The sequence below is a fragment of the Puntigrus tetrazona genome, chromosome 22 (assembly GCF_018831695.1).
Source record: "Puntigrus tetrazona isolate hp1 chromosome 22, ASM1883169v1, whole genome shotgun sequence".
Taxonomy (NCBI): Eukaryota; Metazoa; Chordata; class Actinopteri; order Cypriniformes; family Cyprinidae; genus Puntigrus; species Puntigrus tetrazona.
Window position 1 is genome coordinate 11,521,912 of NC_056720.1, and position 16,728 is coordinate 11,538,639.

A 16,728-nucleotide genomic window follows, 5' to 3' on the forward strand; every position below is an offset into this window, starting at 1 on the left:
ATAGTCTACCTAGACGGCATTTTTGGGAGATACGATGCCAAAAAAAATGCTGACTAGCACACCCCTAGAGGGACGTTCATATCTGGCACGTTTTCCTCGGCACGGTTTTCGGTTTATGCACGCATGCGTCACGCGGAGCTCGCGTCGCGTCAAACTAAAAACTTTTTAAAGCCCACATTGGAGACCGTCGCGCTTAAGACCAGCAGCCCTCAAACACAAGAAGGCGCCCCCTAAGACCGTCTACAGGCGGCTGACTAGATTATGAGACAGCCCATATTCACAGTCACAAGCCGCGTTCAAGAAGGACTTTCCTGAATTGCAGGTAGACCCGTCTGAAGCCGAGGAGGAAAAACCATGTGATGCTTACAGAAGAATTTGGAATTTTTTGGGGGAAGCTCTTGAAGAAGAAGAAGAAGAAGAAGAAAATCAACTTCGAGAGAAAGGAGTCGATTCAAACCCAGTTCGGCCGAGGGAGTATAATGGGTCGTGTTTCGTAAAGGCATTACTGACTCCGTACAGGTGTGTCGACGAATGAAGGTAAGCGATTCATCGCGTTTATGCTACAATCCCCATTTAGGATCGTTTCTGTGTTTATAGGTAGGATAAAAGACCCCGCTCACCTGAGATTCGTATTGGGTTTCTTCTTTTTCTTAGGGGAAGTCCGAGATTGCGAAATGCGCTCGAAAATAGTTTTCAGCAGGTATCAAAGTTACGTTTTAAATTAAGTTCGGTTTCCCCCGAATAGTCTGCACTATGTGCAGAAACTGAATCTTTATACATTCGAGGGGTAGCTAAATCCTACTTATTGTGGAAGTTCGGTTCATTTCCGCGACTCGGTTCCTTCGAACAGTTCGAAAACGATTTTATTTCTGTGTCACAACGCGACGTACTTTCTCATAATATTACAAGCGCGCATCTCAAAAAATAAATAAATAAATAAATAAATAAATAAAAGACGACCTGCGTACTGAAGAACCTCTCGGACCGACACAGGCTGTTTTCGGAGCCGGTTCAATTGATTCATTAAAAGTTTCGACTCAAAACAACTATTGCACTGTTCGCTTTATTGCATTATTCGATGTGCTGGTTATCGTATAGACCTAATTTTACGTCAAATGGGATATGTGTCTCTTAATGCCCCTTTCAGAGGGTTTAAGGGCTGTTTCCGTCCTGTGGAGGAGATGGGGGCCTGCTGGAGATGGTGCTACACGACCTGCACCTGCTGCTTGTCTGAGGATGAGAAGAACGCCATCGTAGTACACAACGAGATCAAAAGAATCCTCGCAGACCAGAAGAAACGAGAACGCAGAGAAATCAAAGTGCTTCTCTTGGGTGAGATGTGTCTACATATTACTGTTTAAACGTTTAGAAACTATTAGATGCGCAAACATGCACCTGAGGAGCTGAGATGTCCTCTCTGAGTCATCTTCAATGTGAAGGGAGTGAGCCATTAGGAAAATAGCCTACTTGTTTATGCATGTTTCTACCAAGGCATTGATAGTCAAATATGCATTTTAAATATATATATATATATATATATATATATATATATATATATATATATATATATATATATATATATATATATCAAGCTTCCCTCTCTCTCTCTCTCTATAATTTATTTTTTATTTTAGCGTTGTCATAAGATTAATCATGATTAGTCGCATCAACAAAAAAGTTTTTGTGTATAATGTATAATGTGCATATTTACTATGTATATATAAATACACACATGCATGTAAATGTTTAACAAAGGTATTTTACATGTATCTATTGAATATATTTATATATGATATAATTTCTATGAATATAAATATATACATGTATGCAAATACATCTAAATATTTTCAAAATATATTTTGTATGTGTGTCTCTTGATATATATATATATATATATATATATATATATATATATATATATATATATATATATATACAAGGTACACACACATATATTATGTAAACAAAACCTTTTATTCCGCAGTTTATTATTTGACAGCAGTTATTTAATTGTTTATATTTTAGTTTTTGAAGCTACATCAAGAAACCAGAATAACAGATTATTGTTGTGGTATGTTAAATCGGGAGAATGAAGCTTGTTTTAACTGCTTGTTAACCTGTCACGTTACCTACCCATTATTGTTATGGCTCCTACGTGGAGATAGTTAGTATGACTAATCGCTTTATCAGCTCTTTCTTGAGGGACACATTCTTGAGAGAACAAGCGATCAGGGCATGCCAGGCATGTTTTTTTTTCCCTGCCCTGTGATAATGGAGAGGGTGAAAACCTGGCCGGGCTGATTCGATCCGATGCGTTTCGTGATCGTCCGCCCCGTCAAATATTTGCCGTCTGAGAAACGGCGAGAGCGCTGATAACCGGTTAACCCTCGTCTGCTTAAATCATTCAATCCCAAACAATACGAGAGAAATAGTTTCACACTTCACGGCCGAGAAAGTCCACCGCGATGGTTAAAGGCATCCGAACACGTCCGACTGCATACCTTCTGACTCCGGCTGTCAGTCTAAACCCGATTAATACATCTCGCTTTGTGGATTCTCTTTTAACAGGACGGATAACATTCCTTCGCGTGAGAAAAAAAAAAAAAACCCAAAAAAACTCAAATGTTATCATCCGAACGTCGCATTCCTTTTCGGTTCTCCATTTTTGTCATTCCGTGACCTGGTTTCAGAAGTAATATTTTGCCTCCTTCTTCTGCTTCGTGCAATATTTCTTTTTATCGTGGATTTCAGGCACCGGAGAAAGCGGGAAGACGACTTTCATCAAGCAGATGAGGATTATTCACGGCAAGGGCTTTTCCGAAGAAGACCGGCGTGGCTACACCAAACTGGTTTTCCAGAACATCTTCACTGCCATGAAGGCTCTGACGGTGGCCATGAGCACCCTAAGGATCCCCTACGCCAACCCCCAAAACGAGGTGACCTGCCCGAGAAAAACATTACGCGATCCCTCTATACTTGAAATTAAAAGCACAACCGCCCGCTTATATCACAAGCAATTTGACCGAAAGGCCGATTTCTTAATGATTCGCTTTTGGCTTTTTTCGAACACTTAACGTAAGATGTGTAGCCTTTATTTAAAGCAGCGGCGGTCGCCCTTTTCACATAGAGAGCAGACATATACAAATGTATATTTATATAAACAAGCCTCATTTGCTGCCGTTGATGTCCATAGATATATGGGAAACAGTTTCAGGAGGTGGAGGTCCGTCAGATGGCTCACTTGGACAGAATGTATGTGGAAGCTATCCGCCGACTTTGGGCTGACGATGGTATCAAGGCCTGTTACAGTCGTCGTAGAGAGTACCAGCTTCTGGACTCTACAGAATAGTGAGTATACCTGTCAAAAAATGAACGTGGGTGAGGTGAACAGAAGCATGACGCAAAGCCCGTATCATTTTACAGGGGTTGATTTTACTGTAATTACCAGCTGACTGTACATTAGCATGTTTATTGCATGTAGAACATGATAAATGAACGAATGAATAAATAAATGTGGCCATGAAATATTAATTTGAGAGGCATCAGAATAATGTAAAGTTGAATTGAATTGAATGTATTATTTATTACATTTCTGTTGAGTGTAGTATTTTAAGCATCTTTTTTTAATTAGAATAACAAATGATAATATTTATCTAATATATAAACAAATTCATTTGTAATATTATATTATGATAATCATTTATTAAATCTGAAACGATCAGCATTAGTTAGTTATGTAATAAATATATTAATAATATTAACAGCAACATTTCTGAAAACTTCAAGACCTGATTGCAGTTTTTAGTATTAATAAATGAGGCACGAAAATCATAATTACAATAATAATACAAACTATTAATACTAAATTATTAGTAATACCTTCTTACATTACACAAATTAATTAAATTGTTACTTTTTAATGAAATGTAGTATTGCTATTTATATTTTATTTATTAATTAGAACATAATTAGGTATTTATAGATGTTATCTATTAGATGATTTTGTTAGCTAATTTATTTGTAATATATATATATATATATATGTTCTGTGTATATTTATTATGTGTATATATAAATACAAACACATGTATATTGTGTGTATATATATATTTATATATATATATTTTTTTCTATATATATATATATATATATATATATATATATATATATATATATATACATATATATATATTTTATATCTTTTTTAATTCTATAAATGTATTTAATTCTAAAAATATATACTGTCTTTATGTGTATTTATATATACATAAGAAATAAACACAGGACACATACTATATAAACAAAAACTGTGATTAAATTGCAATTAATCTTTTGATGCCACTAATACCTACATTCAATATATAATACTAATATATCCATGCTAACAAGAATTTTAGCAGTATATTTTTACCAAATGTTTACATATATAATGTTTATGATAAAAACCCCGAGAAGGTTTGTGCAGATCCACATAGCACCATTGGAGGGCAATACAGCTATATCTTTAGACAAGCATAGAGTCCAAACAAGTCAGTATTTCAGTAAACCACTGGACTGCATCAAATATTAATGACCTTTCTTTCTCTTCTCTTCTTTGACAATTGACATGTCTGTTTATTTCAGTCATATATTATTAACACAGTTCCACTTTTCATATTGTTCTAAGCCGAAAATAACGTGACGCTCTTTGTTTTAATGCAGCTAAAGCTCACCCGGAGCCTCGAATTAAGGCATTATCGTTAAGCACATTTCCTGTGAAGTACATCAGCGTGCTCTTGTTAATCGTTACCTAATCAGTCCTTTACACAGTTCTGCGTGTCCTGCTCACTCTCTCGTCCTGCTTCCCTGATCGTGTTTTCAGTTCTACAAACCCGGCCGTGATAAGAAACACAAACAAACCAGGACGTTTAATTAAACTGCAGTCTAAAGCACAAACAGCAGTAAAGCAAAAGGCAAACATGGTGGCACTTTATCGCACTCGCTTCTGAAATATTTCACCAAGTATGTATTTTTTTAGCTATATGACAAATTTGGAGCGCATTGCGGCCCCGGACTTCATCCCGACAGCCCAGGACGTGCTCCGAGTCCGATTCCCCACCACAGGCATCAATGACTACTCCTTCAGTGTGGAGAAAATCACCCTCAGGTACCGTAATGGACGTCTTTTATATAATTCAAACGTTTCATTTTTTGTAAGTAAGTCGATCTTGCTCGCTCTCAGGCCATCCAGGATGTATACGAGTTCGTTTCTTCATCAGAACGGATTTGGACTTGCTCACCAATCGATCCTCTGCAGTGAATGGGTGCCGTCAGAAAGAGAGTCCCAACAGCTGATAAAAATGATCCGCACGACTCCAGTTCAGCAATTAATGTCTTGTGAAGAAAAAAGCTGATTGTTTGAAAGAAACAAATCCATCATTGAGTCAAAATATAACAGTTTACAAGCCAAAACCGTTAAAAACAAACATGTGAGTAACAAATACATATAGTAATACATACAGTATATATATATAAAAAAAATATGGATTTTGATGTTAGAGGCCAAAAGTGTTATTATATCTTACGACAAAAATACTATTTGTCTTAATTATAAACATGCATGTTTGATATATATATATATATATATATATATATATATATATACATTACACAAACAGATATTACTTGAAGAAAAACATTTATTTTGAATGCGATTAATCATTTGACAGCACCATTTTAAAGTTAAATCACCTTTATGGGTTTGTTTCTTCAAAACAAGCAGCTTTTCACTTCACAAGATGGACTGGAGTCAGGCGGATTACTTGTGCGTTATTGTGATGTTTTTATCATCTGTTTAGACTCCCATTCACCGCAGAGCATCCGTCGGTGAGCGAGCGGTGCAGTGCTAAATTTCTACATGATGGATGGCCTGAGGGCGAATACATTTTCAGCAAAATGAAATTTTTGGGGGTGAACCATTCTTTTAATTTCAGTACCCCCTGCAGTTCCCTCGGAAACACCCAGGGGTCCGCGAACCAGAAAAGCGGCGCTCAATAATAAGATTTAATTTCTGCCTGGCAACTACCTAGAAAACCGCAGCAACAGCACAGCAATGTGCTAAAAGCCACTAGGAACACCTTAGCAACTACATATAGCAACAGATAGACAAATTACTCATATTTTATATAGTTATCTGTATATTTTGAGGTAGACTTGTTTTATATATATATATATATATATATATATATATATATATATATATATATATATATATATATATACATATGACAGCAGGGAAGTAGAAGCATGTGATGGTTAGTGTGTAATGTTTTTGGTTGAAACAGAAAGTTTTAAGAATAAACATCTCGATCTTACCAGGTTTTTGTTGTGTTTTTTTTCTGAAGGATTGTGGATGTGGGAGGCCAGAAGTCCGAGAGGCGGAAATGGATCCATTGCTTTGAGAACGTGACATCGCTCATATTTTTAGCCTCGCTCAGCGAGTACGACCAGGTGCTGGAGGAGAATAACAAGGAGGTGAGTGTCTCCTTCTCCCCCGGTCTGTCTGAATCTCTCTTGTCTCAATCGATTGCTTTGATCGGTGTATTTTGGGTCTGGACTCGGATCAGTACCCGAGACATATTGTACTGCAACTCAAAGACAAAAAGAAACAAGCGCATTTCTATTTTGTGCGAAGTCATAAAGCCTGTTTTTAAAGGCAATCATTTATTGTGACGTTACGTAATTCGCTGGCTAAAAAAAGCTAACTAAAATAAACTAAAATGTGAATTAAAATGAAAAATAAAATGGCAATATAAAGTCAAACTTATTTACTAAAAATTAATAAAATACTAATTATATTATTATATATTTATAGCAGCTTATTAAGTTAATAAGACAGCCGATGTGATGTCTGTTAATCAAAGAAGGGGGAAAAAAAGAGAAAAATCAATCAATTTTGTAGCTTTTATAGCTTTTAGGATTCATTTCTAACAACTTTATTCTGTAGATTTTACTAGATGAAGGGGAACAGATAAATATGGCATTTATTATAATGGGTTTATGTCAGGATTGTTTACTTAAGGTATTTTTTAAAGATTAAATATGAAATATGACATATTGGTACTGGTATCAGCGATACCTTTATACCCAGTTATTAAAAAGATGCTATTAAACAGATATTTAAAATACACTGTATTTATGTTGCTTCTACATTAATTTGAAGATCGAATGTGAAACCATTCCAGTATAAAAGTATATTTAAAAAGCGTTTTATTTTTAGGGGGGATTAATCACGATTAATTTGTTTATATATATATACATACATGCGAAAATCATCTATACATGCTTTTTTGAAATGTATCTAATTTAATAAATTAGATTATCATCATTGGAATAATATTAAATGAGCATGAATTTAATTCACTACAACAAATACAAAACACTTATTTTTCATATTAAAATAAAAAGGAAAAAATCCAATAAATATTTTTCATATTAAGACAGATTTTAATTGTCATGAAAATAATGTCACAATTCAAAAACATCTCAGTGGTCTTACAATGGCTTAATTTTATGAATGCAAAAACGTCTTTTTTTGACATGGAGGTGATTCACGTTTTATTGTTTGACGCTTGTCTGCACCTTCCCTGAAATGCTCCTTCCTGTTCTCTTCCCATGCAGCGCTGATAAATTGCGTAATCTCTCGTCGCTCTCATTTAATTAACTTCTGCTTCGAATGCTTGCTCTCTCCGGCTCCAGAACCGCATGAAAGAGAGCTTGTCTCTCTTCTACACCACCATCCACTCGCCGTGGTTTGCTAGCGCCTCCATCATCCTCTTCCTGAACAAGATGGACATCCTGGAGGAAAAGATCAAGACGTCGGACCTGAAAACTTACTTCGCGGGGTTTGACGGTATGGAAATAAGTATTTGCGCACCAACAGTTCAGTAAATGAGCCCCAAACCTGCCCTGCCTCTTAAATATTATGGGATGAGAATATCAGGTTGTCTAGGAAACGGAATTGACAATGCAGTTGGAACAGGTTGGTCTTCACAGCAGATGGTGTAAGACAGATATTAGTGTCTTAGTGCTGATAGAGAGGCAGTATTCGTGGAAATGGCCCCAGTTTGAACGCTTTAGATCTCTCGCCCTCTACCCCGGTTACCAACGGCAACCAAAAAAATAGCCAATTCTGTGCATTTACAGGCAGAAAAAGAGCGTTAAACAGACTCTCTGATAGGAGCAGCTCCTTCTTTGAGATTTAAAGATAGACAGCCTGTTATGGTTACATTTAAAGAGACAGTACGCCTAAGAAGACCAATTCTACCGTGATATGTTATAAAATGATTCCTCTGATGCAAAGCTGACTTTTTAGGACTTTTTAGTCCTTCATGATCCTTCAGAAATCATTCTGATATTCTGATTTTCTAATGAATGATTTTCAGTATTTCCGGTGCTCAGTTATTAATAATGGTTGGTATTATCAGCGCTGAAAAAGATTTTGCTGTTTAATATTTTTGTGGAAACCATTAAAACATTTAAAAAAATGTCAAGATTGTTTGGTAAAGGAACAGCATTTTTCAAAGGAACAGCATTTTTTTATTTAAATGATAAATATATATTTTTAATTTCATGCGTAGTTAGTGATTTAAAGTATTTAATAGTTTATAAACACGCTACCTCTCTAACCCTTACGAAGGCTACATTTATTTGATTAAAAACAATACAGTAAAAACAGGAAAATGTTGAATTTTATAAACTTTCTTAAACTGAAATTAAAATGGAAGCTGCAAAATACAATAAAAGTTAATAAATATGACAAATTTATTTTTAATAATTTAATCATATTCTGATGGCAAAACTGAATTTTCATTCTAACCATTTAAAAGTATCAGAGGTATGATTGAAAAAAAAAAGAATAACTATAATGAAGCAAGCAATACTTTTATATACCTGAGATGCATTACATTGTTTACATTTATAATGTTACAACAGATTTCTATTTTACAAAATGCTGTATTCATCTAAGAATCCTGATCAACATGTATCATTGATGATAATCATTTTACCAAACAAATAAAGGCAGAAGAAATCAAGCTTTTTTGATTAAATAAACCCAGCCATGAGTTGTGTAAACATTCTGCTAAAGATATCCATTTGCGTTTTACGAAACAAAGTCAGTGAGACAGGGTCATTTCTGAGTGAACTGTTCCTTTAATACAACATTAAAGGGACAGTTCAACCAAAAATGAAAATTAGCCTGTCGTTTACTCACCCTGGAAGCATCCGAGGTGTAGGTGACTCTCTCCTTCCACACGCATCCAGTGAGAGTTACATTAAACAATGTTTTTGATCTTCCAAGCCTTTCAGTGGTCCACAGTGGGCAGCTTTGAACAGTTCAGAAGATGTGAAATTTAGTGAGCGTATTCATCATAAAACGCCGGGAGGAGATCTGGAGCGAATCTTCTGAACTGTTAAAGTCTAACAGCTGTGGACCCACTGAAAGGCTTGGAGGAACAAAACCATTGTTTAACATAGCTCTCACTGGATTAAATCTGAAAGTGGAAAGTCACCTACACCTCGGATGCTTAGCAAAAGTCGGGCTAATTTCATTTTTGAGTGAACCATCCCTTTAAACCACCGAAACTGCTCCAAACTTTGACCTCCGAAAGGGTTAAACATTCCTCCTCAAGCAGAAGCTCTTAATAGCCGTTCAAAAGTGTTTGCTTAGACTCTTCCTCTGGCTTGCTTCATTGGTCCCGCCCCTGTAATTTGCATGTGCTCCTCCCACATCAATCGCTCTGACCTTCCGAGCTTGTACTAACTCCTCCCCTCCTCTGTGGTTTGGTGCCACCCTCAGGCAAACGGCGGGACGCGCAAGACGCCATGGACTTCGTTCGCAATATGTATAAACAGAGGGCCGTGAGTGCTGAGACAAAGGAGTGCAAAAACATCTACCCTCACTTCACCTGCGCCACGGACACCAATAACATCCGGAAGGTTTTCAATGACGTGAAAGACACTGTCCTAATCAAGTCTCTGCAGGAATACGGAGTGCTCTGAGGGACGCGTGGCGCTTCTGCAAACCTAATAAACTGAGCGCAATTGATGGCTTGAACCGCCTGTGCTGCCTTACATTTCTTCGTCTTTTGCTCCATCTATTCCTATCCTAGTCTTTTCTCATTTTGGTGGATAAAAACATCAGGTTCTTTACGGTACGGTATGACACACTTCCTTCGAACTAGATCATCGCAAGCCGTCTGCTTAAAGAGACCTCACCGCGAAGCAATGAGGAAGCTGTGACGTTCTCAGGAACGCCATATAAGGCTTTTGTGAAAAAACACAACTGATCCGGAGTTTGGTTTCGAGGGGGTGGCAGGAATTTTACGCTATAGCTGCTGGCAAGAATCAGCTGAGAAATACAAAGCAACTTTGGGCTGATCTGTACTGGAGAACGAGCTCAGCGTCCTGCCCAAATATTTGACATTACTGGTTACTCCGAGCACAAGGGTGGAGAGATTTATAGGACCGAGAAGCAATATGAAAGGCTGTTTCTGTCACAGTATGAATGAATAATTGCGAACGATTAATTGCGATTAATTGCATTCAAATAAAAGTTTTTGTTTATGTAATATACGTCAAGTGTACTGTGTAAATCTACTATATAAATACAAACACATGAATGTATATATTTAATAGAAATGTATTATGTTTATATATATATATATATATATATATATATATATATATATATATGCAATATAAATATATAAATTTATATGCATGTGAATATTTTCTAAATTTAAGCTGCATGTGAGTGTATGTATATATACATAAATATTCACGGTATACACACACATATGTAAACAAAAACCTTTATTTGGATGCAATTAATTGCGATTAATCATTTGACGGCACTAATAATCATCGTGAAATAAAAACCTGTGATTCCGAGAAGAAAAGTTTTGAAATTGTATAAAATTGAAATTGTATTGAAACTGTATAAATTTGAAACTTGTGAGAAATCGTAGAAATCGCAAACGCTAGGAAGATAATATGGTTAGCTTTTATTTTAAGGTGTCCTTAATCGTACATTTTAGTACTGAGTAATATTAATTAACTACATGTACTTACCGTATGGTTAGGTTCTGTGCATGTAATTATGCATAATTTATTGTTGTTATAATAATAACAAGTACATGTAACGTGTAACAAGGACACACCTTAAAATAAAGCGTTAACAAAAAAAAGTAAGAATTGTGAGATTAAAGTAATGAATGTTTTATATATATATATATATATATATATATATATATATATATATATATTCTGTGGTGGAAATAATAAAAAGAGTTGCAAGATGAAAACTCAGAATTGCGAGAAATAAAGTTAGAATGCATTTTTTCTTGGAATTGCAAGTTTATATATATTTATATCACAATAAAGTGAGAAACAGGCTTCCGTCATTTTCTTTCTTTAACATGGAGTCATTTTTTTTTATTATTATTCAAAAACAAGTTACAAAGAAGTAAAAATCTTTAAAGTAAAATGTCACTTTTTGTAAACTGAAATATCTTTAAGTCCTAATTTTTAATTAAGTGGCCTAAACTACTATGTGCTTACATTTAAATGTATAGTTTGTTACAGTGTAATTATTATGCGTACGTACATGTTTTTAACATATTATTAATATAATTATATAAACACATAATTATATCAGCACAATTACATTTATAATTACACTGATGACCCATCCCTTACACTTTAACCCACCCTTAAACCTACCCAAACCACCCAACCAGTCCCCAACTTTACCCGTTTCCAGCCTCAACAGCAGCAAAAGTGTTTTGCAATACACTATGACCACAATAAGTGCATTGTACATAATAGTTAAGGCCACCTAATATAAAGTGGGAACCATTTTTCTTAACAAACTACATAATTTTAGAGCAAGAAATGCTTTTATTTGCTCAAAATGGACTGTTACCTTCATGTCAAATGAATGAATTTGTTTATATATATATACACAGTATAATGTGTAGACATTTGAAATGTGTGTATATATATATATAGTATAGTATAGTATAGTTCTTCTGCTAGTCTTGATGGTCTGTTTATTGTCTAACAAATGTTATAGTAATAAAGTATCTTTACCATAAAATGTATTATATGTTAATACACAATGCATATATATATATATATATATATATATATATATATATATATATATATATATATATATATATATATATATATATAGTTAATTTATATTATTTTATATAAGCTTTTAAATGGTTTTAAATAGCATTCAGCAAATTTAAATAGCAAATTAAATCCAGTCCATCTGCTGTAATTAAAATTAGACACCTTACACATTTTCTAAAACTAGTCTGTTAGCTATGAATAAGTCATGAAAGATTACTTTAGTAATATGTATTTTGCTTTAATGATATAGTATTTTGCAATATATTTAAAACTGGCTACACACAGATACAAGGCACTTTCCATGAATAAAGTACAAAAATACAAAAAAACTTTCTCAACAAATGGTTCATTTAATTTTTTTATTCAATTTATGTTCTCTGTAATTGTTGCAGTTGTTGCATTTTCTAAATAGAGTAAAAGTAACTAAATTTACTTGCAATTTAACTTTTGTTATTCTTACCAATAAACATGAAAGGAACGTCAAAATGAGGAAAACCTTTTGAACTAGCTTTTATGTACTGATAAACATAAATTCAGTTTCCCTCAAATCTAACTATTTGCTTGATTATTTCCATTTCACAATGAAACATGTAACATTGCTGAAGTCTAAAGGTCCTTAAATATGTAATTTAACCATAACTTTTGTATCCGTTTTTCGTATTAGCCATCTTTTCCCATAACAAAGCGGCGCGACGGATGTAAAAACGCAGAACCTGGTCCGATTTTTTTACAACGGACTTAACGTTTCAGAGGCATTGTGTAAATATTATCGACACAATATGAGGTTGTATTTATTTTTCAACGCATGAAACATTCTGTGTGCCAAGTCCTTGAGCCTTATGGATGCTGTTAACAATAAAAATTGGTTTACAAATTGAGAAAATGCAACAATATCATCTACCTATATAACGTCACATAAAAATAGTTTATAAGTATCAAATAGTTCTAAAACGAAAAGGTATTTTCGCCTCTAACGCTTTTAATAAACCAAAGTGTACCCTATACATGGAAAGTGCCTTTAATTTTAGCATTGATCAACTGATCAACTTCTCAGGTGAAATTTTAAATATTTTGTTCTTTTTCCCCCTCTTTTTCTATCCTTTGTTTTGTTTACATTCCTGTTTCCTTTTCTTTTTTTATCCAAATGTTTTCCAACTCCACCCTGTTATGACGCCAGGCAAAAAGCAAGACAAGAGCGACGCCATGGACCACATCAGTACCCTGTACCTCGAACAGGCTATAAACCGTGAAAATCGAGTACAGAAGTTTATTTACGAACACTTTACCTGTGCCACGGACACCGACAACATCCGCAAGGTCTTCAGCGACGTCAAGAGAACCGTTCTCGTCAAGGAACTGCAGTTATATGGCATGCTTTAAGATGCAGAGCGGCTGTCGGGTTCCTGGAAACACAAAACACTAGTTATGATAACATGATCTTAACTTCACTGACTAATTATTTACACCTGCATTTGAAAATATTTTGTTCCTTTTTTTTTTGTATTTTACACTGAAATTAATTTCTATATTCTACCAAAACAGAATATGACAAAAATAGACAGAATAGTTTGCTGAAATGGACAAAATGTCAGTATGTTCATAGTAAAATTTCATGGACTCTTTGATTAAACTGAAATGAAGAGTCAAGCACTTCATGTGTTTATTCTACATTTGCACAAAATAAAGTACTGAGCACTGTAAAGTCATCCATATAGGTAAAATGAAGATGTTGCATGTTTTTAGGAGGATATAAAAATTCATTTTTAAATGAAAAACTTTGATTGGCTTAGTTTTAACCAAGTTATAATATTTTTTTAGGATGGATTTTTAAGATTGAAAGTCTGGGACAATGGTACAACCGTAAAGACATTTTTAAAAATAACAAGTATTTATCTTCATATAATTACCTCCACATTAATTTGACAATTTTCTTTTTAATAGTTAACTTTTAACAATTTTTAAGTTTTCAGATCATCAGTCAACAAAGCTTGCTAAATAATGGTAACACACACAGAGATTTATGAAAAATTTTACCAGTCATTTTTTATGTCAAATTTCAAGCTGATTATTAAAAACTACCACAGATTACATTTTAATACCATTTGACCTTTTTTGAATAGTTCTCCCAAAAATGAAAATTCAATGAAAGTTCCAATTTCTTTTTCTGTCAAACAAATACTAAGGAAGATTTTTTTTTTTTCAAAATATCTTTCTTTGAGTTTAGCAGAACAACAAGTTCCAGTTTTGGGTGAATTATTCCTTCAGATTGCTGACATCGGTGAGTTGTTTACTTACTTTTTCCTTAGCCTTCACATTAACAGCATTATATTGTTCATTCAGGAGGTAGGATGTATCGCATGAGCCAATCATAACATCCAATAATATCCAATGCAGACATTGCTGCTAAACTTAAGGCACACTTTAGTGGCTCTGTTAAAACTCAATGGGCTCAGGGGAGGCAAGAGTTGAGATTCAAGTTAGACAGTGTTTCTTTAGAAAAACAAGTAATTTTTTACACCTTTTTGCCTGTTTTATATATATATCTCCTCGGATGAAAAACACCCCTGGTCTTTAATTAATAAAATATTACGGTAACACCTATACGAGAATATACAAATATGAGGAACATCAACAGATGATTTAAAAGAACAAAAGAAGAAAGACCTGTACTTATGCAGAAAGTATCTGAAATGTTTGGTTCCCAAAGGATCTGCTCTGCTCCGCTCATCATAACCCACTCAAGCTTGAGGATATTCCTCTAATCCGCTTGCTTCACTTTCTCCTCCACACTACAATAAGCAGCAGTGCCGTAGTCTATTTGCTGAACCTGCAGGGCTCCAGGTGCTCTCCACACAATCTGGAAGCTGTATTTTATGGGGTTTAGGCAGAGAACAGTAATAACGGGGCATGTCGGAGTCCTTTACTGCGTCTGAAAAATGGCATCACGTCTTCTCCTTCTGCTCTTCTCCCATTCGTTTGATGAATGGGTGAAAGTACTTGAGCGCACAGCCTGGTTTTATGCTCATTGCTATAGAGACCACTTGTCACACTTACACGAGCTCTTTGTGAACCAAGTGAGAAAAGCCTCTAATTGCTTATCATTTTAGCATGATGCGGGCACAACCACAGGCAGACCCTTAAGGAGGTGTTTGAAAACGGCCACTCTCGCTTAAGGTCTACAAGTAATGGGCTGGGATACTATTCAGTGAATGCGCAACACACCTCACAGAATAACTGAGTCATTTTCCTGACGTCGTATCCAGCACATCCCAAATTATGTATTTATAGAATTGCACAGTGGAAATGACTGCGATGGAAATTATGTTTTCGACACTAAAATGGCCAGCTACATTGTCATGTATGCACAAAATATACAGAATTAAACCATTTTCTCTAATAATAGTTTTTTTTCTTTGGCTGACAAATTCTGTCCAGTCATGCTTACCATATTAACACTATATGAACAACATTACATTACATTTACAAGATTTTACTTCAAAAATAGTAAAAAAAATTAAGACGTTTTTTTATGGCATGATGATTTTATTTAATTAAGAGAAAGAAATTAGTACTTTTACACAGTACATTTTAAGTGTACTATTTTATACATTTCATAATTATTTTATATTGTGAATTTTATTATTATTTTCTTTATAAAACGCCTTGGGCTGTGGTAAAACAGTAAAATACATAAATGACTGCTCACTAAACATATTTACCAACACCATTTGGATAAACGGTTTCAGAAATTCATAGTCCAATAAAGCAATCAAAGATAAAAATCAGTTTATATCTCACTTGTTTGTTCATATTAGTAATGCTTAATGCTTCTTTATTATTATTATTATTATTCTGTTTAGGACCAAACTAAATCAGCAGGCCTATATACAAAAAAATAATAATCACCTAAAAGCAAAGTATGAGCAACAGGCTCCAAAAGGCATTATAATATAATAAATTCTTCATATAATAAAAACACTAGCTATATAAAATATAGTAAAATGTTAAAAATAAAATAAAATGAACCCCTTGAAATATATAAAAGTGCCAGAAGTTAAAGAAACACTATTTTACTACAAGATATGAATGACTGAGCATTGATGGATGAACCTCTATTTAACAATATTCAAATGAATACGTATTTTTTAGAAAATAAAATGAAATAATAACAAACAGTAAAATTACAAACTCCTAAAAGAACTTTTGCTGGGCTTATTTCAAACGGCCAATACAAACCTTGAACCTCAGGTCGGTTTAAATTTTGTAATTGGTTTGGTCTACTCGGTTTCATCTCCCGTGGAGTACGATCCCTTTGAGGCCTCAAAAGAAAAAGCTATGGATTCGAATCTCTCAGAGTGTCATTTTGGTAATGAGCCGGCCCGTACATTGATTAGCTCATCTGGCCGAAAGCACAGTTGGGGAAATGCATTCCGTGGCCCGCTGACAATCACCCCGGGCAAGCTGTTCAAGCTCACATCTAGAAACCGCATCTCTCTTAAATCCCCAGACCCAATTAAAGATGAAATTAGGTGAGGGAGAGAAGAC

The 16,728-nt window shown here is 34.5% G+C and overlaps 2 protein-coding genes across 5 annotated transcripts in view; one reads left to right on the plus strand and one right to left on the minus strand.

The window, feature by feature from the left end:
- LOC122327734 (CUGBP Elav-like family member 5) overlaps positions 1 to 16,728 on the minus strand; it is a 1,183,696-nt gene that overhangs the window by 1,054,785 nt on the left and 112,183 nt on the right. The gene's annotated exons all lie outside the window — the stretch shown is intronic.
- Positions 93 to 13,830, plus strand: LOC122327737 (guanine nucleotide-binding protein subunit alpha-11-like). Of its 2 annotated transcripts, none has more exons than XM_043223314.1 (8): positions 93 to 537; positions 1,148 to 1,332; positions 2,752 to 2,936; positions 3,194 to 3,348; positions 5,018 to 5,146; positions 6,384 to 6,513; positions 7,738 to 7,891; positions 13,361 to 13,830. In XM_043223314.1, the coding sequence occupies exons 2-8, from the start codon at positions 1,182 to 1,184 to the stop codon at positions 13,561 to 13,563; spliced, it is 1,107 nt and encodes a 368-aa protein (XP_043079249.1). In that variant the 5' UTR covers positions 93 to 537; positions 1,148 to 1,181; the 3' UTR covers positions 13,564 to 13,830. The 2 variants fall into 2 exon arrangements, with proteins under 2 accessions (XP_043079249.1, XP_043079248.1); XM_043223313.1 differs by lacking the exon at positions 13,361 to 13,830 and adding an exon at positions 9,839 to 10,190 and having other exon boundaries at positions 96 to 537.